Consider the following 27449-nt stretch of genomic DNA (forward strand, 5'->3'; position numbering starts at 1 on the left):
TTATATATTTTTTATTGATTAATTTAATCTTTTTTTCCCTCACCAGAAGCCCCCTCACTGTAATGTATTCTAATTTAATTCAGATTCACTTCATTATTTCAGCACGCCATCCATATGCCTAATTTCCTTCTGCACTCTGTGTGTTCTGATAATCTCCTTATTTGTATTTCTTTGCTATGGTTTGATTAACATTTCATTTCCACAGGAAAATAATGTTGCTTGGGTCATTTGTGTTTCCATTTGCATTGTTTGAGTTACGTTTGGTCTCTATTTTGTTGTTCATTTTATTTTTTTTCATTAGAGACATAAGAGTATTAAAATAACAGCGGTTTGGTGGGGAATTTGGCAGAAGATCAAAGAGCAACAAGGTAAACCCATACACCTCTCACCCCTCCACCCTTCTGCTCCATCACACCATTCAGTTTCAATTAAATTACAGTCATTTATACTACAGACACTCTTTTATATATAGTATATACTAGCCTAATATATTTCACCTTGTGGCATCAATATAGTATGAAATAGCCTTAATATAACATCTTGTGGCATCAATATAGCATGAAATAGCCTCAATATATTATCTTGTGGCATCAATATATTATGAAATAGCCTCAATATACCATCTGGTGGCATCAATATATTATGAAATAGCCTCAATATATTATCTTGTGGCATCAATATAGTATGACATAGCCTTAATATAATATCTTGTGGCATCAATATATTATGAAATAGCCTCAATATAATATCCTGTGGCATCAACATAGCATGAAATAGCCTCAATATATTATCTTGTGGCGTCAATATAGTATGAAATAGCCTCAATATATTATCTTGTGACATCAATATAGTATGAAATAGCCTTAATATAATATCTTATGGCATTAGTATAGCATGAATTTGCCTCAATATATTATCTTGTGGCGTCAATATACTATGAAATAGCCTCAATATATTATCTTGTGGCATTAATATAGCATGACATAGCCTCAATATATCAACTTGTGGCATCAATATAGCATGGCATAGCCTCAATATATTATCTTTTGGTATCAATATAATATCGAATAGCCTCAATATATCATCTGGTGGCATCAATATAGTATCGAATAGCCTCAATATATTATCTTGTGGCATCAATATAGTATCTAATAGCCTCAGTATATTATCTTATGGCCTCAATATATTACCTTGTGACCTCAATATAGTATTAAATAGCCTCAATATATTATCTTGCGATATCAATACAGTATTGAATAGCTTCATTGCATTATCTTGTGGCCTCAATATATTATCCCCAGATAAGAGCATCTAAATGAGTATTTTGGTTTGTTTAACCATTTTAAGTTACTACATGATTCCTTATGTGTTTCTATATAGTCTGGATCACTTCAGCATCATGGAGAGATCTGACCACTTGTCTTTCTGATGCATCTATGCTTTTATGTATCGATTGAGTTAGCACTGACATGATATTATCTTCTAACATGCGTTAGTGTTAGCATGTGTTACTGTGCAAAGCCCTTTCAGTGTAAGTGCTCTGAATGTGTAGTCCTCACTGTAACGGGTGGAAGGTAAATTAAAGGAGTGATTTTGGAAATAAGTGCGAGTCCTGAACTTCCTAAACCTCCTGCTCCAGTGGTTTATCCTCACACACACCTCTTCAGGCTGTAAAGCTCGTTTTATCAGGTTTGGCCCGAGTCCAGCAGTAAACGGCTCAGTTGAATTATAGAGTTTTAGAATGAACAGCTCGTCGCCCGTTTCAGACCACAGTCCCAAAATCACTGCCAGAACCGCGGCGGGGAAACAGGCCGTATATCAGGAATCCGGTTCGGCCATCGCTACGTCTGAACCGAGAGCCTGGACTCGTGGAAAAGTTCTGCTGCTGCCATTTGGCCTCTCGGTGGTTCCTGGCACGGACGAGTCGGGCCAGAAGGAGAGGTTGTATGTGTGAACGGCAGGAGCCGGGGGAATGTCCGTTAGCATCAGGCGCTAAGTAACACGTGAGCGATGGTGAAGTGAAGCTCTGTGCTCCATCAGTTTCTCCATCTTCATCAGTTTAGTAGGTGTGGATTCACTCTGATCAGCAGAATCTTCACACAACACCTAACATGAATCTTCAGTACGCCAGTGTTTTAGGGCCACGAAAAAATAAAAAAATAGAAACAGTAGACTTTAAAAATAAAGTTGTAATTTTTTGTGAATAAAGTCGTAATATTCGGGGAATAAAGTCAGAGTATTTACAACTGTATTCTTGAAAAAAATTACTTTAGTCCCAAGATATTCTGACTTTATTCTACAAATATTACAACGTTATTCTCATAAGTATTATAACTTTAATCCTGAAATATTGTAATTTTTTCTCCAAAAAAAGGTTTTCACAAGAAATCTTGAAAATATTATGAATTTAGTCCAGAAATATCACAACCTTTTCTTTGAAATATTACAACTTTATCCTCATGAAAGTTCTAGAAATATTCTACATATATATATTCTAAAAATATTGTCACTTTATTCTTTAAATACTGCTTCCTTATTCATGAAATATTGAGACTTTATGCTAAAAATATTACGACTTTATTCTACAAATATTACAACTTTATTCTCTAAATATTGCAACTTTAGTCCTAGAATATTGCAACTTTTTTTTAATATTACAAATTTATTCTCATAGAATTTCTACAAATATTCTACAAATATTGCAACATTATTCTTTGAATATTTCTACTTTATTATAGGAATATTGGGACTTTATTGTAGAAATATTACAGCTCTGTTCTTAAAAATATTATGACTGTATTCTCAAAACATTATGACTTTATTCTACAAATATTACGACTTTATTCTCTAAATATTGCAACTTTTTTTAAATAATACAACTTTATTCTCATAAAAGTTTTAAAAATATACAAATATTGGGATTTTTTCTTTAAAATATTACATTGTTGTGAACATATTGTGACCTAACTTCTGAAACAATTTGACTTAAAACCCTTAAAACTTACTTTGCAAAAAGTTACGACTTTATTCTCAAAATATTACAATTTTCTTCTTGAAATATCATAGCAGCCGATTTTTTTTCACGAAATTGTATGACTTTGTTCTCTAATATAATACTTGTTTTGTTTTTTTTTGCCGTAAAATGCTGTATATTTGAGACTGGCTAGGTTTCTGCAGCAGCTTGTTCAGGTTAAATATTGGTACAGTAGATATGAAGCGAAGCTGTAGCTGCAGATTGAGGTGTGCGGTTGGGGAGGCAGCAGTCAGGATCTCTGGCCTGGCCGTATGCTCCTGCGTGGCACTGCGCCCAACACTTCCCAGGATTTATTGATCACTGGCATGAAGAGCAACCCACGGCTCAACACCTGCACACACTGGCTTTACTCTGCTGCTACTTAGAAACAACTTTATAGATAATTCACTCATACGCTTCCATAGCGGCACCTGAGGAACATCAACAGCTGAGGTGTCCTGTTAACCACCGAGCCAACACCTCATCAACCCAGTCATCCATGAGAATCCAGCCCAGCTAATTGAGAAATCAGAAACCGGCCGCATCTGAATCTACCACCTGTTCACTATGGAGTGCACTACATACTCTACTAGTGCATCTCAAAAAATTTTAATACCATTGAAAAGCTACTTTATTTTAGTAGTTCAGTTTAAAATGTGAAATTCATATTAAAATAAATATATTATACAAGGAGAGATATATTTTCAGCGTTTTTTATTTATTCTATTGTTGATGATTAGGACTTACAGCCAATTTAAACCCAAAAATCAGTGTCTTAGAAAATGTGAATATTATACAAGACCAATTGGTACTTTTGGCAGTGTGGGCAGAGTGCCAAGTCCTGCTGGAAAATGAAATCTTCACTATTCACTAAATAGTGCACTATTTTATTGTGTGTCTGAAACCGCTTTCCTGAACCCAGAGTCATGTGTACTAGAAATGTATTACTATTCAAAAGTTTGGGCACACGTTCTGATTCAATGTTTTTATTTATTATTATTATTTTTTAAATATTATATTTCACAATACTTTGAGAATAAACGTATATCAACTTTTTCTTTGAAATATTACAACTTTATCGTCAAAACATTTACTACTTTATTCATGAAATATTTTGACTTTATTCTTCAAATATTATTACTTTATTGTACAATAATTATGACTTTATTTTTAATATTTTTAATATAATATTGCAAATTTATTTTGGAATATTACAATTTTCTACTCATAAAAGTTCTAGAAATATTATACAAACATTAGAATTTATTCCATAAATATTGTAACTTTATTTTAAGCGTTTATTATATCTTTTATTGTTGATTATTATGGCTTACAGGCAATAAAAAAATAAATAAATAATCAGTGTCTCAGAAAAGTAGAATATTATGTAAGACAAATTAGTACTTTTAGCAGTGTGGGCAGTATGCCAATGAAAAGGAAAAAAAACAAAAAAAAAAAACGCACCATTTTGCACCATTAGGAGTGCGTCTGAAAGCGCTTTCCTGAATCCACAGTGTCATGTGTACTAGAAATGTATTACTAATCAAAAGTTTGCGCACACATTCTGATTCGCTATTTTTATTTAGTATTTTCCTACATTGTAAACAAAAACTCAAGTCATTCAGAATATTAAGGAAAAGTATTGAACCAAAATACTCTGTTTAGCATTAAGGTGGCTCTTATCTAGGCTGCTGGTAACTCTGATTAACTAATTCTGTGCAACAAAAGGAACTCTTGCTCTTTCTTTTCTGGAGCAGTCCTGATAAGTGCCAGTTTCATCACAACATTTTTGATGATCTTTGCAACTGCACTTAGGGATATTTCTTAAAATTCTTTCCATAATATGGATTAGAACGTTACTCAAATAGAGCTATTCACTGTATACCTGTAACCCTACCTCTTCACAACTTTACAACTGATGCTCTCAAACACATTAAGAGACAAGAAATTCAAGTAATTAACTCTTGACGAGTTCAGCACAGCTGTTAACTGAAAGCCTGAATTCCAGGTGACTCTAGCTCATAAAGCTGACTGAGAAAATCCAGCCAAGATGTGTAAAACTGTCTAACCATCTAACCAAGAGGTACTACTTTGAAGAATGTCAAGTATAAAACAATGGTTTAACATTTTTTTGTTCATTAAATCATTTCATGTTTTCCTAAATAATTTTAAAAGTCAGGGCCTCTGAATTATACCAATAAAAAGTGTGTGCTACTTTGAGCTACTTGTGTTAATGGTGTAAAATAGCCATTTCTTTGCATGGGAAACTCTATGCCCCTATGACAAGCATTGTAAGCCTGTTGGGAGCATCGGCTAAAAGCGCTTTATTTGGGAAAGCTGGGGGAGAACGGAGGTGGGCTATTCAACAAAAGTTTGTACTCGTTATCATGTTTCACTACAACCCAAGTCCATTTCACACCAGATTTCTCCTTTAAGTCTAAACCTGCAATAAGCAATATCTGGACATGGTCCACATTAGCAAATTCTTTGTTAAAGAGCTTTTAGTAGAAAGTTTTAGTAATTTGATTCCATTCACCATCATTATACAAAATTCTGCCTGGGTTAGTTTCTCTAGTTTCTTACACCCTGCAGAAGGCGCATCCTGATGCTCATTGCTATCTTACACCCCACCAACAGTCTATTCATTCCTTCATTCATTCCTTCTATCTGTGTCATTTAAATAGCAATGATGCTTGTGAATATCTCTACACGGGTATGATTTTCTGGAAACAAGGTGTGCTCAAGTACATTTCTGCTGTATTGCTATCTTGGCAGCAGAAAACACAGGTGCTTCACTTACTGATTTTAACCCCGACAACAGTCAACTATCAGACGTTCATTGCTACCTTGAAAACGCAGATAACCGCAACCACACATGCAAACCTCCCCTTGTTACACACATGAACATGCAGCAGTGCACAAACCCAACTTTTACATCGGCAATAAATGAATAAATAGAAAACAACAAAAAATAACATGGCTGTGGCGCACCTTCACAGCATGAACGAGCGGTTTCAAAGAGGCATTGGACACCACAGAGGTAGCTGCGCTGTTGAAATAGCAATCCGCCAAAGTCAGAGCACACATGGCTCTTAAAAAAATGGCAGGTGATCAATTTAAATAATTAGTGCATTCCTTTTGTGCGTTTCGATTCGCACAAGGCGTACTTCTCCCGATGTTATGATAGCAACGACACACTGACACGCCCTAAATCAAGTTGAATGGTGCACGGTTCACGGCTTGGCTATAGATTGCTAAAAAACTGCCTGTAGTGTTTCACAACAAACCCACTGAATGACTTTATTCACATCCTAAATAACTAACTATTCCTTAATTTTGAAATGTCACAAACATTACTAGATATTATGCTAATATTTGTGCACTCTGCACTCTGTACTCAAACTTTAAGCTCATTTTTTTTTAAATTACAATCATTTTAATGCTTTTTCAACCTCACAAAGTACTAAATATTTATTATCATGGACCATAACACAGACACACAGAGCTGCTACATGGACTGCTAATCGCGGAGCTAACAGCTGCAGGTTTGCTGCCTGCTTAAAGTCTTTCAGACGAACACAGCTTCCCGCAGAGCGTGCAGCTCCGCCGCTGTGTTTACAGCACAGTGTGGGGTCTGTGCTGGAGCTGCTGCATGATTAGGGTACTTCAGTAAAGCAGCGTCGTTTTGGCTACGTCTACAGAGACTCTGCTGCGCATCTTCAGCAGTTACGACCACAGTGCTCTATAATTAGTTGAAGGTTAAATAAATGTTAGCTGAATGTTACTTGAACATTAGGTGAACTTTAATTTAACATGAGGTGAATGTTGAGGTTATAGTACTTAAATATTACGTGAATGGTATGTTAATGCTAGGTGAACATTAGCTAAAAGTTAGTTGAATGTTGGGTGAATGTTACATGAATATTAGTTAAAGGTTAGATGAATTTTAGTTGAATGTTACATGAACGTTAGGTAGACGTCAGCTAAACGTTATTTGAATGTTGGTTGAAAAGGTTAGATAAATGTTACTTGGATATTAGTTAAAGTTAGATGAATGTTAAATGTTATTTGAATGTTACGTGAACATTAAGTAAACGTTAGCTGAACATTATCTGAATGTTAGATGAGTATTACTTGAATGTTAGGTAAGCGTTCATTGAACATTTGGTGTACATTACTTGAAAGCTGGCTTAATGTGGGGTTTATGCTAGGTGAATGTTAGACAAATGTTAGTTGAACATGAACTCGAACGTTAAGTGAACGTTGGAGTAAAGCTACTTGAATGTTAGATTTATGCTAGGTGAATGTTCAACTATTGTTCAACTAACATTAATCCAACATTCAAACTGAGCATTATATGAATGTTACTTGAACGTTGGATAATCGTTAACAGAATGCTGGCGAAATGTTTTTTGAAAGTTGAATGTTACTTGAACATTAGATGACTGTTCAACTAACATTCACCAAACGTTACTTGAATGTTAGATGACTGTTTAATGAACAGTCATCTAACATTCAAGTAACATAACCTCAACATTTACCATATTTTCAAGTAATATTCATCTAACATTGAACTAACATTCACCAAACTTTCAATGAATGTTAGATGAATGTTTGGTTTATGCTAGGTGAACATTAGGTGAATGTTAATTGAATGTTAAATGAATGTTACTTGAACATTAGCTGAATGCACTTTTTTAGAAGAATCTGATATTCACAAATTTTCTTCAATGTAGAAACACTTTAGACAAGTCATAAATACCAATCGATCAGTTATAGCAGTTTTGTTCGTTATAAGTTCTAAAATTCTAATATTTTAATGACAGTTTGACAGTTATGTATTATGTTTTTTAAAAAAGTAGGTTATATATAAATTATATATATATATTTTTTTTATCAGCAATCATGGTTAATTTATGGTACTGGCATCTGGCTTTTTATCAAAATGTAGGATCTGTTACTTTTTTTTTTCTCCCCAATTTACACGGCCAATTACCCACCCCACGCACTAGGACTCCCCCTATCACTAGTAATGCCCCAACACACCAGGAGAGATCTGTTACTTTTTAAAGAAGTTGACTATGGCGTTTTGTGAAGGGAGCACATGTTTGAAGATCATTAAAATTTTTATTAGCAGACAATTATGAATACTTATGTAACACCCTGCCTACCCACCTATGTAATAATGGCAGGGCCCTGGTCCAATTGACTATTGGTACAGAATAACATATTTCAAATTTTGTATGAGCAAATTAGGTAGACTTAGTGTGCTCTATTTTAATAGATCTCTCCTTTTCACATGCTCAGTTATTTCTAATGGAGATTATTTAAAAAGAAAATAAAGAAATATAAAGAAAAAAATAACCAGTACTTAATGTACTTAACCTATACCGGAACTGTGGGCCCACACACGCACAATCGCACACACTCAGAAAAAATAAGGTAAGGTATTTTAGAAATAAAATGAAAGTTGGCCCGCAGGTTTTAATAATGTGAGATTCAAAGTTTAAACGATAGGTGTCAGAAAACGGGACAAAGAGTCTAAAAGCGTCGAGAATGCGCAGTTGTAGTGCAAAAAACGGACCAAAGAGTCTATATGCGGCGACAATGCGCAGTTGTAGCATGGGAAACGTACCAAAAAGTCTAAAAGCGGCGAGAATGCGCAGTTGTAATGCGTAAAACGGATTAAAGAGTCTATATGCGGCGAGAATGTGCAGTTGTGGCGCAGAAAACGGGCCAAAGAGTCTAAAATCGGCGGAAGTGCGCAGTCGTTGCGCAGAAAACGGGCCAAGTAGTCTAACAACTTCAAAGAAATGAAAATGGGACAGCAATTGCAAAGGCATGTTGGAAAAAATACTATTTTTTAACTGAGTTCAGAGGGAAGTTTGTATGTTTAATTTGTCAGGAACAGTACAATATTAAGAGACATTATGAAACGAAACATCAATTTGAAAAATCCTAGTTTACACAAACACTGTCAAAAATAGTACTTACGACCTCTAGAGAATGTTCTGGGTGTCTGGTAAGAGCAGGGCAACGTAGAATCAGCGCAGTAGTAGTTTAGGAATGGTGGAACAGCCAAGAAGCCAAGAAGTCATAAACAGCTCCCTCATCAGCTCTCAAGCTCTATGCAGCTCACTGGGCTCTTCAGAAACACTGTCCGTGTCCTGTATTTACACAATTAGTCTTAGCTAGGCAAAGGTTTAACCATATTTTAGGACACAACAGCAGCAACACATCACACTCAGTGTTACTGAGGTAACTAACATGGCTGATAAGCAGCCAAACACACACCGTTTTGGCTAGCTTACAAACAATAGAGTGTAAAGATTTACTAAGCTAACAAAGCTTATATATATATATATATGTGAACAAAACAATTTACCTCATCAAAGATGCCCCAAAAAAGGCACACCACTGGTTTAACTGGCCGTTAGCCACATTTTGGACTTGTTTTGTAGCACCTGTGCTTCATGACTGACTCTACTTAGCTCTCTCTTCTTCTCTCCTTCTCTCGTTCTGCCCCCTGCTGCTCGCGACGCAGCTCCAAGCCCCACCCACCCACTACTCAAGATTCTGACTGACAGGAAAAATAACCAATTATCTTGCACAAAAAAAAAAAAAATATATATATATATATATATATATATATATATATATATATATATATATATATATATATATATATATATATATATATATATATATATAATAAAGAAATATATATATATATATATATATATATATATATATATATATAATATAAAAATATACATAAAAAATATATATATATATATATATATATATATATATTTACAGTTGCACAAACACTATTAATTTAGTGAGCACAAATAAACTATTATACAAATAAAAATTAACTTCTTTTTTAGAATTCCCTAAATTTACATAACTTAAACAGTTAAACTAAACAGGGCTACACTTAATAAACTAGCACATGCTTTTAATTAAGAAGATATATATATATATATATATTTTGTTTAAGAATTTGCCATTCTTAGGATTAAAGGTGCAAATGCACTATTTTGTTGCTTAAGAACATGTTATAAATCTGACATAGACTGTTCTTACGAATTTCCTTAACAACAAATTTACGATAATTCCTAAGAAGATATTGGTGATGAGTAGGGGTGGGCGATATGGCCCTAAAATAATATCGCAATATTTCATGGTATTTTCGCGCTAATGATACTCTTGGCGATATGACAAAACATGGAATTTAAAAAATAATTTCAAGAATACACAACTGCAACAAAATGCATATTACATTTTATTATTGCATACGATATGATATGGCACACCTCTAACCTCTGAGACATTTAAAAAATAAAATATATATTTTTTTGTAACAGAAGTCAATGATCCAGAATGTCATGATACTAATAATAATGCACTCCAAATATCTCCATATATCCAGGACTGAAGTAAAATAAATGATACTGGACAGATATAATCTGTCTCTAGTAGATATATAGTATAATGGAAAATAAGAACAGTGTGAATTTTCCTTTTGCTAAAAACAGCTAAAAAAGTTGTACCCCGATGTGATAGTTAGGGGTGGGTGATAAGGAACGATATTTTATGGTATAATATTGTTCACGTTATTCAAAAATGTTGGCGATATTATCGTGTACGATACGATATGGCACATTGAGTCTGTGTTCTCTTACCTTCCACCTTCATTCTTGATCTCTCAGGTGGAGAAGAATGAAGAGGCTGACCAGGAGATCAAGCAAGATGGCACCAAACCAGAAGACAAAGCCCACAAGGCGGCCACCAAGATCCAGGCCAGCTTCCGGGGACACATAATCCGGAAAAAAATGAAGGACGACGACAAGGAGGAGGACAGTCCCGCCGCCCCGGACGAGTCAGCAGAGGCGGCTGAGGCGGCCGAGGAGGAACCCAAGGAAGGGGAGGCAGAGGAGGAGAAGAAGAAGGAGGAAGCCAATTCTCCAGCCACGGAGAAGCCAGCTGAGGAGGCAGGCGAGGAGAAGGCCAAGAGCCCCGTGGCCGATCCGCCCGCCAACTCTCCGGCAGCTGCCGACGAAGCCAAGGCTGAAGCCCCCGCTGCCACCTCCCCCTCAGAACCGCCCGCCAAGCAGGAGGTCAAGGAGGAGACCAAGGAAACGGAGAAACCTGGAGAGGCACCCGCCGCCACGGAGGCCGAGAAACCCGCCGAGAATGTAACCGCCGACAAGAAGGAGGAGGAGGAGAAGGTGGAAGCCAAACAAGCCGACGTGCCTGCCGCTGCTAACGAGACAGCTGATTGTGAGGATGCAAACCAAACACAAGACAAAAAAGGTGCGTCAATAAAGACAAGAGGACAGTAAACTAATCTAAAATATTGATTCATACAGTACCAGTCAAACGTACATCATAAATAAATAATAGTCATAATAGTATAATAATAGTAATAAGTCATCCAGATTATGAAGGAACAGATAAGGAATCATGTAGTAACTTAAAATTGTTAACTTGTGGTTTCTGAGGCTGGTAACTCTGATGAGCTTATCCTGTGCAACAGAGGAAACTCTTGCTCTTCCTTTCCTGAGTTGGCCCTTATAAGAGCCAGTTTCATCATTAATTTTTGATGGTGTTTGCAACTGCCCCTGAGGATACTTTCAAAGTTATTGAAGATTGAAGAAGTTCATGCTCCTCATAATATGGATTAGAACATTACTCAAATAGAGCTATTCACTGTATACCTATAACGCTACCTCTTCACAACTTTACAACATTTGGTCTTTTATCATTGTTGCTTATTTGGTCAGAAAGTTGTTGATGTCTACAGTTAGCAATTTTCGTAATGGGAATGTTGGTCGGTTAAAGAAGCAAAATTGGTTGGTTAATGTTCTTAATGCTGTTTGTCTTGCTAATCTGGAAAATAAATATGACTAGTAATTAAGGTAATCTGGTCAGAATATATTGAACAGAAATCTTAATGGATATTCTGGGCAGAAAATAATGCTAGTAACTTGAACACTTTATTAGCAATTTGGCTAATTTGGCCAGTCAACATTGGTCATAATCTGGTCAGATAGTGTGTTTAATGTAGTCACTTAGTTGATAAAGTTGTCAGTTATCCATTAAGCTAATTTGGCCAGTTAACAAAGTTAATTGGGGAGGTTAGTGTTGCTAATTTGGTTACTTAGCAATTTTAGTTACATTTTTGTCTAAATTAGCCAGTTCGCATAGGTAATTTGGTCCAGTTAGTGTATCTACTTTAGCCAGTTAGCATAGCTAATTTGGTCAGTGTTGGTAAATTTGTCCAGTAATGTAGGTAATTATTGTTGCCAATTTATTATTTCTTCTAATTCTACCAGTTAGCATAGAACATTACGTTAGCGTTGTCAATTTTATAATCAGTGTATCTAATTTAGTCCAAAATCAATGCACTTTTGTTTTTACTTTTTTTTACTAGTGATATATTTTTAATTTGAACACATTACCATAAGTTCCCACATGTCCACTGTCTCCTTTCTATAACTGAAAATCTACATTATCGTTTACTTTCTGTGGAGTTAGAACAGAGGAACTGCAGTGGGAGGAGCTCTGGAAATAACACCCTAAGATAAAGCTTCAACACGTCAGTGAAGCTCATGCATCGGTGGCCTCAGACCTTTAAAACGTGTGAAAATTCAGTGGGGGGAGTTTCATTAGCACTTTCTAATTGTGAGAGAAGATAGTAGCAACTTCATCAAAACCTTAATCAGCTGAACTGAATCGCTAACAAAACCCAACATAGTTAATGATGATCAGGATTATGTAAAATAGACGTATCACCCCAGCACTGTTTGGATAAAAATAGTAGTCTATAATAAAAATAATAATACATAATAGTAGAGCATTTGATTGAAAGCGTGTTACATTTTGGTTGAAAGTAAAAGTTCATTTTGAAGTGGATGAAAATATGTCTAAGACCTCACATAAGTACATTCCCCTGCAAAAGTATTCATACCCCTTGAACCTTTTCACAATTAGTCACCTTAAAACCACAAACTTAAATGTATTTTATTGAGATTTTTAAGTGAAAGAGGTATTTGCGAAGAAGAACGGAAATGATACATGATTTTCAAAAATTGAATCAAATAAAAATCTGAAAAGTGTAACGTGAAAAAGTTGTAAAAAAAAAAAAAATAATAATAAAAACAGCACCATGAAGACCAAGGATCTCAGAAGACAGGTCAGAGAAGTTTAAGGCTTAGGTTTTAAAGACAAGTCCATCATCCAAAAATTGGAAACTACAAACCTACCAAAACATGACCATCCACCCAAACTGACAGATTGAGCAAGAAGAGCACTGCTCAGAGAAGCAGCCAAGATGCCCATGGTCACTCTGAAGGAGCTGCAGAAATCCACATCTCAGAGGTTGTGCACTCCACAAATCTGGCCTTTATGTAAGAGTGTCAGGAAGAAACCAATTAATGAAACAAAGACATAAGAATTGCCATTTGCAGATTGTAGCCACAAGCCATGTAAAGAACACAATAAACATGTGGAAGAAGGTGCTTTGATCAGATGAGACCAAATTTTAACGTTTTGGCCTAAATACAAAAGCACTATGTGTGGCGGAAAAGTAACACTGCTCCTCAGCCTAGACACACCGTCCACACTGTGAAACGTGGTGGTGGCAGCATCATTCTGTGGGGATGCTTTTCTTCAGCAGGGACAGAGAAGCTGGACAGAGTAGATGAGTGGAAGATGCATGGAGCCAAATACAGGGCAATTCTTTAAGAAAACATTTTGGAGGCTGGAAACTGGGAATGAGATTCACCTTCCAGCAAGACAATGACCCTAAACATACAGCCAGAGCTATAGTCTCTAGATGCACAAAGCTGGTACAGACACATAACAAAGATGTGCAGCTGTAATTGCAGTGAAAGGTGGATCTACTAAGTATATATATATATTGATAAAGGGGGATGAATAACTTTGCACGTCACTTTTTTCAGATTTTTATTTGATTAAAATTATAAAAAAACGTATATCACTTCACAATGATCTGCTCACTTAAAATCTCAATCAAATACTTTTAAGTTTGTGCATGTAACGTGGCAAAATGTCAAAAAGTAGCCACTGTAAACATAGTTAACTGCTTAAAAAAGACATCAATTCACTTTTAACTTATAACCAAATCTATATGTCACAAATATGCCATAAACATGGAAAAAAACTTAACCTCTTCAAAAACATGTCTTTTCCCTCTTTTTTCCCTCACTTTTAACCAAAATGTAAGTCGTTTCAAAAAAAGGCTTTTTCAAATGGTCTTTTAACCATGAAATATTAGTTTTTAAGTAAGAAAGAAGCTTTTGGGATGTTTCTTTTTCAGCATGTGGAGTGTTAGAGCTGTGCTTCAGCTGGGAGGTAATTAGCTCAAGGCTTCAGAAATGGTTGTTGTTGCACATTGATGATTCCTGAAGGGAAAACAGGATGAGCTTTGGTCTAACTGAATTAGCGCATCGATTTCTCTCCTCTAGATCTTATAGTTTGTGCTTTAAGTGCGTGGCGGTTTGGTCAGAGATCTATACTGATGTGGGCTCCTCGATTCAATCTAAAGTGCACGACTCGACCACAATTAGGCTTTATAGATGTTCTCTCAGATTCTGCAAGAACACTTAGCAACCATGAAGGACGGTGTTTACTGTCGCTTCAGTGACGAATCGCTTCTTCTGCTAACGGACATCTGATCCCCACCATTAGCGAAATTCTAGCCTAGAAACTTCAGCCACTCTAATCTGTCATAAAACAGAAGTCACGTGAACTGAACCGGTCATTTAGGCTTTTAGTGATAAACGTTACAGTTATGGTTCATCCTACAGAAATGTCCACTTTTTTATATTTGTTTTAGAACGATATTACATAACTTATTGTCTACATGAGTAACTATAAATGACAGCATAGTTATTTTACACGTTTTGTGCATTTAAAAAAAATTGTAGATAGCAAAGGAAAGTATTTTATTTAAAGTTTTTATTAAAATGTTTATAAAAAAAATTATAATGGAATGACCTGATCAACAAAAGTCATTTTGTCAATTAAAACTTGTAGTTAAATAAAACAAAAAAGACATTGGGCTCTATTTTAGCAATCTTTAGGCCACTATAGAGGCCACACTATGCAGCTTGGTTTAGGGCATCAGTGTGTCTTTGCTATTATAAAGATAAAAAAATGTTATTAAAATGTATCTGTTAAATTAATTAAATAATCAACAGATAAGTACTAGGTTAACCAAAAAAAAAGCATCATTAGGTGCATTTCTAAACAGGATATTTATATAAATATAATGTTAGCAGAAAATAATTTGTTAATATTATTAGTAATATAGCAGCTTAACATTATTGATATTTTTTTCAGTCATATATCACTAATTTGGTGAGGTAACTTTATTGATAACTTGTATAATACATACAAATAGTGTGGCGGCTTAGCAATACTGCTAATTTGGCTAGGAAATGATAATCGCTAATTTGTCTGGTTAACGTTTGAATAATTTGTTAATAACGTAGGCTAAATATTATTGTAGCTTATCGTCACTAACTTGGTCTGGAAGATTAATAACAAATAATGTGGTTAGTAAGCTTTTTTGATTATTTGCTAATGTAAATAATATAGCAGCTTAGCATTACTGATGTTTTGGTACAATGAAAATCTAATATAAATAATTAATAAAAGTGCAAATATAAATAAAATTGCAATGTAGCACCACTGCTAATTTGGTCAGTCATCTTAAGCATTCATTTTGTCATCTAATGCTAAATGCTAATTGCTAGGCTATATTTTTTTATATAAATAATATGGCAGATTAGCATTACTGATAATTTAGTTAGTTTGTGCTAGCTGTTAATTTGTTCTGTTAGCATTATCTTTATTGTTAACTTGCTAATATAAATAGAGTTGTATCTTAGCAATGCTGCTAATTTGGTAAATCAGCCCATAAGCTAATTTAGTCAGTTAGCATATTTGGTAATTTGCTAATATAAATAATATACAGCTTAGCATTACTGATAACTTGGTTGATGTTAGCTGTTAACTTAGCTAGATTTACAGCTGATTTGTTTCCTATTTGGTTAAAGGTTTTACAAAGTAAACGTGTTCTAAATGTTTCTCCTGTCTTTTCCGTGTGTTTGGCAGATGCTGCAGACGAGTCCGAGGCAGCGGATGGCGCTGTTTCGGAAGCGGGGAAGGACGAGGAGAAGGACGAGAATGCTTAAGAATACGACAGAGTTGTAAAATGGTAACGAATACTTAGGAAAGGTTGCTCTTTGACCTCTGATTGTGGAGACGGTCAGTTTTTATTTGTTTGTCCTCTTTTTTTCGTGTGGCAATGATTTTTCTTACATCTTTGGGGTGGGGGGAGGCGGGGGGAGTCTGGGGTGGGGGAGTTTCCATATGCAACTTGCGGCTCAAGCTAGCAGTGAAGTGATCTGGTGCTGCTTCAACACGCGAGAGTCCGAACCCCCGTACTTTCATCAACTTCACCAAAGGACAGACGACACACTTTCTTACTCCTATAGCCGACCTGTTTGAACCTGGTTTGCATTTAGAGTTATCTCTATCACACACACACACACACACACACACACACACACACACACACACACACACACACACACACATACACACACACACACACACACACACACTCACTCACTTTCAGAGACACAAACACACACCTTTTCCATTGACCATAGTAGTAGTGCACTGCTATATTTAACAGGGAGGAGTATTATTCCCTCCCAGTGTTTCTATGTTGATGCAATTGTTTTGGCCAGCATTTCATGGATAGCTTGAACCCATCCGACTCCTTGCATGGGAATTCCTCCTGAGTGGGGAACCTTCTCGCAGTCACGGTAACCAAAACGTGTGGCTTCTTTTTTCAATGTCCTTGGTGTTGTTATGACGGTTTGATATCAAATTGGAGATTATTCCTGCGCTGAAGTTAAAAATGAAAAGAGAAAAAGTCAAAAACCAACAACTAAAAGAAAAAAAATGATTAAAAACTCAGCCTTTCCTATGTTCACGTGAGTGCAATGTCGAGTTTGAATCTGAAAAGGAGTTCAATTGTGAAAAAAAGTTTCAGTGTCTGTTTTCAAAATAAAGAAATGTGCCAATTATCATCACAACACGTGTCTTTTCTGTGTGTGTTTGTTGTCGTGATGCTCATCGCTATCTTACACCCTGCCAACAATACGCTTTCACGCCTTCTGCCTGCATCGTTTAACCCTCCTGTTATGTTACAGGTCAAATTGACCCGTTTTAAAGTTTGAAGATCTAGAAAAAAATAGTTAACAGTATTTTATCAGTATGAAAATTATTCTGCTTGCCTTAATTAGTGTAATAAACATATATTTTGACAATGGTTTATCTCACATATTTGCAATCACCCCCTGCAAAAGCTAAAACTAAAACAAAATTGCAATGCTATGTTTCAATGTTATGTAAAACTAACTGTTTTATATGTTGGTCTTTAATAGTAATAAATTAGTGAAACATAACAAACAAAAGTTTGAACATGTATTTTTTGTATAAAAAATGAGTGAATTATCCTAATTGAACTGTTACCTGTTAGAGATCAGGAACACTATTGCACTAAATATTAATATAATAATTAGCAATAGAGTTAATGATGAAATATTCACACTGCTTGTTAGGTTTTTGAGGGGGGGATTCAGACATCTTTTGGATAATTAAACATAATTAAACTATTGCTGTTTCTGACAAATGAACATAACAGGAGGGTTAAATAGCAACAGTGCTTGTGAATATATCATATAATGAGGTGTGTTCAGGTAAGTTTCTGGCGTATTGCTATCTTGGCAATAGAAAACACAGGTGCTCCACTGACTGTATATAACGTAGACAGAAGTCGACAGTCAGACGTTTGTTGCTATCTTGGCTGACAATTGTCAATTGCCAGAGAGGCGCATCCCCCAACACACGGACACCCTACTTGTTATGCACACATGGACATGCAGCAGTGTAAAAAAATTTGAAAGTTAAGCGTCGGACACGTCCAGGTAGCTGCACTGTTAAAATAGCAATCCGCAAGTCAGAGTGTACCTGGCTCTTCAAGGGAATGAGAAGTGACACACTGATTGGTTAATTTCATGTTATGCCCAAAACCTAATGACACCCATGATTAACTAAGAGAATTGGTACATGCCTTTTTCGTGTTTTGAGCCAAGCAAGGTGTACTTTTCCTGTTGTTACGATAGCAAAGACACACTGATACGCCCTAAATCAAGCTGCACAGTTGATGCCTCACCTACAGCTCGCTAAAACAGTGTCTTTGGTGTGGTTTGTTTCATCAGCTGTAATATTAATTGCAAAACAACCAAACCAACTCATTTAGGGAGTTTTCTTTCTTATTATGATTTTTTACATTTTAAATGTCATATTCAAGACAATATTAAGCTATACAGGAACACATGCAGAATTATTAGCTTTTTCGTTCAAACTGTGAAGCTCCAGCTCATCCCAAATCACCTAAAAAAACAATATATATATATATATATATATATATATATTTATTTATTTTACTTATGTATAAACTAATATATATATATATACTAACATATATATATATATGACTACTGTAGGTCCTTGGCAGCTCAGTTTCTTTGCTTTTGCTGCCATCCAGAGGTAGCTCTCTGAACTGCATAAATAGTTTAAAGTGGCAGTTATCAATTAAGTTATCTCACTAAATCAGTTTAAATTGGTAGTGGTTGTGTGTCATGTGTGATTACAGCATTCCCATAATATCCACATAAATTATACGTTCTGTTACATTTGTGGAATAAATATTTAATAGCATTTTTTATATTATTAAAGTCATACTGGGCATATTCTACATGCTAATTGCCATTGGAACATATTGGGCTCACAAACCTAACAGGCTTTGATTCACTGTAAAATTATGTTATGTGATAGTAAAGTATTTCAGTTTACTTTACTGGCAACCTTGATCATAGCAATAATAAATGATAGCTGATATTGTGGAGCTGGATGGAGCTGAATGTTGGCTTCATCCAATACTTCTGTGATGAGTTGGAGTACCAGAACTAAGCATTTAATATCAGTACCTGACCTCACTGTCAATGTCTTTATGTGTTTGGCGCCTCATGTTTTTTGAAAAGCAGGTAAGATTTTTAAAAAATCCTGTGCAAAAATCCTGTAAGTTAAAAATTAGCAAGTCAAAATAAAGGTTGATCATACGTGTTATTAGTTTAAAACTGTGGTGTACCACAAGGCTCTGTTCTAGGACCGAACCTGTTTCATTATATTCACATTTAGCAACCAAACCAAATGATGTACTTCAACTTTTTGATTGCTAAAACAAGCCTGGATGGTAAGTAGTAACAGTAACAGACATTTACGGAAAGATTGCCATCAATACTAAAACTCTCAGGAAGCATAATTTTGTAAAAACATACAAAAGTGTAAATCGATGCTTGTCCACCATGAAAGAAATCGCCCAATTTTAAAAATAGTTCTGCGCAGCACCTGAAAATGGTCCCACTATTGTGTTATATCAATAGAGCCTGCTTCAGATCCACTTACATCATCAGTCAGTGCTTAACTCAAAATAAAATATAAAATAATAGAATTTCACTGTAAAATATAGCAAACTAATCAGCAGAACTCATTAACTGTTAAGTTTCTTATTTAATGTTGGTAATGTTGGTAACTAAAAAAATCTATGTTGGCAAAATGTAAAAAAACAAAACAAAAAAAAAAAACTGTACTTTGATGCCAACCCAACTACTTTGAACTACTGCACATGCTCAGTTTGACTTTTCACTTGAATGGGGGCTACTGACCAATTCTGCACCTTTTCCATTGGCTCCTGGCAATATTGGGCGTGTCCTCCACCTTCTCACTCACCATCAGTGTGTAGTCATTCTTCACGGGCTGCTGCTGCTTTTCCTGGGATTTATATTCTGTATGTGTTATATAACAGTTAACTGCCTGGTCTCAGTGTTGTAGGCTGTAAGAACAAGTTACTATAGTTGTATTGTGTTGCTGAGTGTATATAGATTGTATATAGAGAAATGCTGGGTTCAACCTTTCGCATCTGCATTACTGCAAGCTTATATAACAGACAATAAGACAATAAGAAATTTTGTAGGAACCAAAATGGTTATTTTTTAGGTTTTGTGTATTTTTCTGAGTTTACTCCATCTAGTGGCTGCTATGGTTGGGCCATTGTCAATAAGGACAGGTGCTGCTACCTGGAGGGCGTGGCCAGAGCAGGAAGACACAGTCTTTGACATCACTTTCTCAAGTCTAGGCTGCAACAGAGCTTGCACCTTTTTTGATTTAATTAATCTTTGGTTTATCTTTGCAATACTTTTTTGGTTGTTTAAAGTTCCTGAAAACGTTTTGTTTATTATTTACAATAAATAGTTTATTTCATTTGGACAACAACTTTCTGTGGATGTTAGATTTTTTGTGGAATTTGAAGAGTCAGACATTTTTGCCCAGCCACCATAGTGGTATAGGAAATAACCACTACAAATGCAATAGTCATAAAAACTTAAAACACTATATTCACACTGTACAATGTATACATTTAAATAATGTAAAATGTGTCATTGCCACAACTTACTGTAATTTAATTTATTTGAATTGATCCTAAAGAATAGTCAGCAGAACTCAGAATATACATTAAATAGAACTTAAATTTGGTCAACTAAAAACATTAAGTGGATTTAACTTTAAGTTGGTGCGACTTCATATGTGAAATTTTTATACATATGAAAAATGAATTATCTGAACTTTTTTTTAAGTTAGCACAACTGGTAAAGGCTTCAGTCATCAACCTAAAGCATCAAGTTGCCTTGGATTTTGAGTTTTATCAACTTTTTTGTGTTTTAGAACCTCATTTGATGTACATACTGTACTTAAAAATATTGTTAAATAAATAAAAAACGAGACGAAAATTGGTGAGAATTTATTGGAATTTATCTGGAGATTTCTTGTTGGCACAACTGGTAGGCGTCTTCTTCAAAGTTCCAAAACTCAAAAATCGAGTGCAGTAAGTTGCCTTGAATTTTTGAGTTTTTTCAACTTTTTTCATTTATTTTTACAGTGTTTCAGCCTCATTTGATGAACATACTGTAATATAATATTGTTAAATAAATAACAAAAAAGAACAATATTGGTGAGAATGTACTGGAATTTATCTAAACTGATAAACTGAAAAAAAAAAAAAAAATCCTAAACTCGTTGCCTTGAAATGTTACGTTTTTACAGGGTTTCATTGTTTGAACATACTGTAGTAAAATATATTGTTAAATTAATAACAAACAAGAACAATATTGGTGAGAATTTACTGAAATTGATCTGAACTAAAGGATTCTTGCTGATACAACAAACTTAAAAGTTTAAGTTTTGAAGTTGCCTTGAAATTTTGAGTTTTCTCAACTTTTTCATTTATTTTTACAGTGTTTTAACCTCATTTGATGAACATACTGTAATAAAAAAATATTGCTGAATAAATAATAAACAAGAACAAAATTGGTGAGAATTTACTGGAATTTATCTGAACTGATAAACTGATAAAATTCCAAAACTCAAAAATGTAGTGCAGTCAGTTGCCTTGAAATTTTGAGTTTTTACAGGGTTTCAACCTCATTTTTGAACATACTGTAATTAAAAATATTGTTAAATAAATAAGAAACAAGAATGAAATTGGTGAGAATTTACTGGAATTTATCTGAACTGAAGAATTCTAGTTGGCACAACTGGAAGAGGATTTCAAAACGTAAAAATCGAGTGCAGTAAATTGCCTTTAAATTTTAGGTTTTCTCAACTTTTTCATTTTACAGTGTTTCAACCTCATTTAATGAGCATACTTTAATAAAAAAAAGTTAAATAAATAATAAACAAGAACAAAATTGGTGAGAAATTTACTGTAATTTATCTGAACTGATAAAATGTTAAAATTCCAAAACTCAAAAATGTAGTGCAGTAAGTTGCCTTGAAATGTTGAGTTTTTACAGGGTTTCAGCCTCATCTTTTGAACATATTGTGATAAAAAATACTGTTAAATAATCAAAACAAAAAAGAGTGAACACTTTCAGACACAGCACGTCAAATTCAAATGACTTTATTTCATTTTCCGAACATTTCATGGGTACTTTACAGTACATAAGATTTTTAGAAATTGATTGCAGTAATCTTAGAATAAACCAAAGCCATTATAAAATGTTCATTGCATTGAAATGAGGGTGCGGAAACGTCTCGGAATTTACTACCGGCATGAGAAGGCGACGTTCCCATATCCAGGAGCACTCTATAGCCAAATAAGGATTCACGGATACGGATGGGGAAAAAATAAAAATCTGAAAGAACTGAAAGTAGGTACTTTTGAAACCTCGGTTCACAAGAAAGTCAGAAAATAATCGAAACAGAAATAAAGGACAGGGAAATAAAGGACAGGAAGGCTACACACGTAAAGCAACTCTTGTTAGCTGGACTTCCTGGCTTGAATCCACAGCCATTGGCAGAAGCTTTTAGAAGCTCGTGTGAGTGTTTTAATGTAAAACTAAAGAATACACACACACATATATACACAGGTTTACATCGGGATTCTTCTGGGATTCGGCTACGTTACACACCGGGGTCACATTTTAGAGCAGGAGGATCTGATTGCTACTCAAGACTCAAGAGTTTAGACGATGGTTCGGACAAAACCTGGGCTTCTCCTGGACGTTGGGCCGGAGGAATGCTGAGTTAGTCTAAAGGGGAACGCTAGCCCTTCATGTTCTGACCGCTTTAGCACATTTAGCCTAGCCTACTCTAAAGTGTGACGCTCCGAGAAGCGGCCTGTTCTCATCACGCACACAGCAGGAGGTAAGTGGGAGGGTGTAAAAAAGGCATCAGGACTTTGGTGGAGAATCAGGGCGGCCAATGCCTTCGCTGGTCAGCTCGAGAGGCCTTGAATGTGGGTGGGAGGGACCAAAGCTGGCTAAGCTGCACTGAACCGCCAGCCTGAATACACAGGTTAAAAGCGTACAGCACCAAAAGTCAAAAGTCTGAATAGATCTTCTTAATTCTTCTTCTGTTTTTTTCAATAATTATTTTGTTTTTCCTACATTATAAATGACTATTGAAGTCATCCAAACTATATAGGAACACATAATGAATCATGTAGTAACTTAAAAGTGTTAAACAAACTAAAATACTCCTGATGAGTGCCAGTTCCATCATAATGTTTGATTCTTGAAATTTGTCAGATTGACTGACTTTTGTTTCTTAAAATCATGTTTTTCTTTACTTAGTTGAGTCGTTCTTGTCATAATATGGATTAAAACATTACTCTACCCATCTTTACCTCTCCACAACTTTACAACTGATGCTCTTAAACACATTGAGAGACAAGAAATCTAAGTAATTAACTCTTGATGACTTCAGTACAGCTGTTAACTGAACTGACTGAGAAAATGCCAAGATGTGCAAAGCTGTAATCTAATCAAAAGGCTCTACTTTGAAAAATCTAAAATATAAAACTTATTCTAGTTGGTTTAACACATTTTTAATTTATTAAATATTTCATATGCTTTTCCTTATAGTTTGTATGACTTAAAATACTGAAAATCCACTGTCCAAACTTTTGACTGGTGCTGTATTCTTGCATTAAAACATGATACAAAGCATTAAATTCAGGTTACACCAAAAAAAAAGAAAGAAAGAAAAGACATATTCTTCATGTTTTGGCAACAAGCATGTAGGTGTTCCCATTTCAATGCTAACATCTCCATAATGCAGGTCATTACAATCTATATATATATAAAAAAAGGACAATAGGAAGGGACTGGCGATCTATCTGTTGTCCAACAGGTCTTAATATTGTTAAATTATCAATATTAAAATCTTTAGTTTTGTAGTCTAATCATTTTTTTTTTCTCTCCTTTTTTTTGTTAACACTTACAGGGCGCCCCCGGAGGTGCCAATGATAACTACAAGTTAATCCTCAACAAATTCACTAGCCTATTAAGAAACATGGACGTAATATATTATTATAATTATTATTATTATTATTATTATTATCATTTTTAATATATATATATATATATATATTTAAGGACAATGGATTCAAGTAGATATATATATATACAACAATTAATCATAATGGAACAAAACAAATAAAGCAAAAAACTAAACCAAAAAAATATACAAAGAACAATCTGCTTTCTGAGATTTCCATCTGAACAAATACACAGGAGAGAGGAGGAAAAAAAGAAAGAAAGAAGAAGAGCGAGAATAAAAAATAACAAGCAAAGCATTCATTGGTGTCATACATTTCAGTCTAAAAGTCACACACAGATTTAGCCGTATGGTACAATAGTCCACGGATGGCGGATGATGACTGGGAGCGGGTTAAAGTAGAGGAAATAAAAATAAAAAAACGGGAGAATTTTATCACAGTTAAAAGTTAGTGACTGAAGAAACCAGCCCGCCTTGCTCGAACACCGGTTTATCTGGTGCAGGTTTTTACAGTCGGGAAGATAAAAGTTTGTTAAAAGTGAAGCGATGGTGATGAACACAACCCACTGTTTCCACTTGTGTTTTAAAAAAAAAAAAAGACAAAAAGAAGCAAAGAAAAAAAAAACACTAAAAATTCTTGTTAGCATCTCTCGGCGGTAGTGCAACAAGAGATTCCAAACACTTTTATTTTGAATGCTCGTTTTATTATACTCCTAATAAACAGTTCAAAATAGCACGACTGCCAGCTTCTTTAGCAAACCTGCACTTTAAATGGATACTTTGTCAAAAAATGCTAATTTTCCCAATTTAAACAAATTTCCCCACTTATTACAAAAATAGCTGATTAGCCAAGATGTGTTTGGGGAGTTTGCTATCGTAACGACAGGAAAAGTTCACCTGTACACCTGTACTAACTCTCTTAATTAATCAATGGTGTGTTTTGGCCGTGAGGCGAAATAAACCAATCAGTGTCGCCTGCCATTCCCTTTAAGAGCCAGGTGTGCTCTGACTTTGGCAGATTGCTATTTTAACGGCGCAGCTACCTGGACATGTCCAACGCTTTTCTGCAGAGGAAACTGACCTGCTTGTTCACGCTGTGAAGGTGCACCAGCGGCAATGTTAATTTATTTTCTATTCTGTTTATTGTTGATGTAAAAGTTGGGTTTGTGCCTTTTGTTGCCAAGATAGCAATGAACGTTGGACTGTTGACGTCTATCTTGGCTCTATTTAGTCAGTCAGTTAGTGGTGCACCTGTGTTTTCCACTGCCAAGATAGCAATACATCAGAAATTTACCTGAAAACACCTAATTCCAGACCACTACACCAATTGTGTATAGATATATTCACATGCGCTGTTGCTATTTAAATGATGCAGCTTTGCAATAGAGTCCTTGATGTTTAAACTGGGCTGTAAAATGTAAAAAAATTAGACTTATTCATATTTGTGTGAGAGTACTGTAATGAAGGAGTGTAGGTTAGCTGTATAAGCTATATTACACTGAGTGCCTTAATGTTAGCATGTTGTAAAAAGGCAGCTAGTTGTCTGAGGCTAATCAGCTATGCTTTTTGTGAGTAAAGGGGAAAATTGCACAAAAATGCAATGTTTGCACAAATTGCCTTGCAGTTTGGCTATTCCCTTCTTGACTGGTGCTTTAGCTCAAACATCACATTCAATGAAAACTCATTTTGAAGTTTTGAACCCCTAAATTAGCATTGCGAACCGAGTGAGGGAGGTACATTTAAGAAGCAACCACATGATTTGGAAAGGTTTTCTCTCTTTTGACACTTCCAGCTACAGGTTTAGCAGGTTTAGCAGGTTTAGCGGGTTAGCGCACTAATACTGATAATACTGGTTTGGCATCTGACTTGTAAATATTGAATATTGATCAGTACACTGACTCTACGCTGCTCAGAAAGTGGAACAAACTGGCTATTTTCCATTTGGTGCTGCTTAGCGCTGGTTGCTGTAGCTTATACGGTATTACATCTTCCTGCTGAGATACAGACATTTATTTATTCTTTACTTTATTTACTCACATATTTATTTTTTTCGAACTAGCTTTGCTTAAGTTACATGTTTGGCAAGTACCGAAGACACTTCGGGATTAAAATTCAGGATTACAGTATCAAAAAATTTGCGCTCAGAAGCTGTTTATCAGAATATCTGGATGATTGTTGAGTGACGCGGCCAAGAGTCAGTTTGAACTCTCGCTAAATGTGCAAGATCTCCGCTCTCTGCATGTTCTCGAGATGGCGTGAGAAAAGACGAGCGAAACGAAAGAAGGAACAAAAGAAAAGAAAAGAAAAGCAAAGAAAAAGAAAAGAAGACTCCAGAACAGTGGAAAACAAGGATCTGAGGAGTGAAGATAACAAATATCATATCATATATAAAGAGCACTGTCTTCTCCGCACTTCTTCACGGGAATTCCTTTTCTTTTCTTTTGTTTCGTACTTGTTTGACACCGACTCGCGCTAACAGCCCGTCCCGTTCCTCTGCTTTGAATTGTAAGTGTACCTAGTTTGGCGCGCCTGGAGGCACGGTTCGTTCTGCGATGGTGATGCGAACAGTCTGGGAGAGAAAGAGAGAGAGAGAGAAGGATAAAGAGACAGACAGAGAGTGGGGGGGAAAGAGAAAGAGAAATAATGCAGAAGAGACAGAAAGAGAGAGAGAGAGGTGTGGTGGTGGTGAACGAGTGCAGCGCTGAGTATTAACACTTGAGTAGAGGCAGGAGGAAGGGCAGGACAAGGAGCCACACGGACTTAGAGACGCATGCCGAGCCGTTGATGTCCCGTCCGGTTCCAGGTCCTTGAAAGAAGAGGAAAAAAAAGAGAGAGAGAAAGAGATAGAGAGAGAGAGGTAAGAATAAAGATAAGAAAAGAATTTCTTAAATTACCTTCTTTAAAGGAGATCTCCTCTGTAAAATGGACTTTTGTTGTAGTAAAACATGATAAAAAGTTCTTACCTTTGATGAATAGGACAACTCAGTTCTCCCAGAGTGTTCAGAGATGCAGAAATATTAACAGTTTGTCCAAACACCCTTCAGACTGGCAATAAATTGCAAAATACATAGACTCCACATAGCGTAGTAGCCGGTGCCAGGAGGCAGGCTATGCGGTGTATATGTATACATACATGTCTATGTTATTATCAGTACAGTGATGGCGGCGCTCGGAGCTGAAAGATAGCATTATAGGATGTAAACAGTGGTTTTTAATAAGCTTCTTGTGCACTTTTTAAGTTATTAATGCCTCGTTTTAAATGTCATGGTTCTCCAGATTCTAGCAAGGAGGTGTGGAGCTACTTTGAGCTGGATAACGGTGGAAAAAGCGATTTATCTGGGTAAATTATGCCCCGTTTTACCCAGTCTGAAGGGTTTTGGACAAACTGTTAAAATTTTGGGATCTTGGAACGCTGTGGGAGAACAGA

General features: G+C 35.5%; 2 protein-coding genes across 4 annotated transcripts in view; one reads left to right on the forward strand and one right to left on the reverse strand.

The window, feature by feature from the left end:
* The window catches only part of gap43 (growth associated protein 43), a 30433-nt gene extending 13279 nt beyond the window's left edge, over nucleotides 1–17154 (forward strand). Inside the window, exons 2-3 of the mRNA XM_007229574.4 lie at nucleotides 10729–11332; nucleotides 16163–17154. Coding sequence (XP_007229636.1) covers nucleotides 10729–11332; nucleotides 16163–16242 — 684 coding nt within the window. The 3' untranslated portion in view covers nucleotides 16243–17154. The remainder of the gene's footprint in view (nucleotides 1–10728; nucleotides 11333–16162) is intronic.
* A 4972-nt stretch (nucleotides 17155–22126) lies between these two features.
* LOC103041663 (limbic system associated membrane protein) overlaps nucleotides 22127–27449 on the reverse strand; it is a 1356419-nt gene continuing 1351096 nt past the window's right edge. For all 3 annotated transcript variants that reach the window (XM_049467007.1, XM_022669057.2, XM_022669050.2), the window contains one exon: nucleotides 22127–26828. In XM_049467007.1, coding sequence (XP_049322964.1) covers nucleotides 26731–26828 — 98 coding nt within the window. In that variant the 3' untranslated portion in view covers nucleotides 22127–26730. The remainder of the gene's footprint in view (nucleotides 26829–27449) is intronic.

This window comes from Astyanax mexicanus, chromosome 18, assembly GCF_023375975.1.
Source record: "Astyanax mexicanus isolate ESR-SI-001 chromosome 18, AstMex3_surface, whole genome shotgun sequence".
Lineage (NCBI taxonomy): Eukaryota > Metazoa > Chordata > Actinopteri > Characiformes > Acestrorhamphidae > Astyanax > Astyanax mexicanus.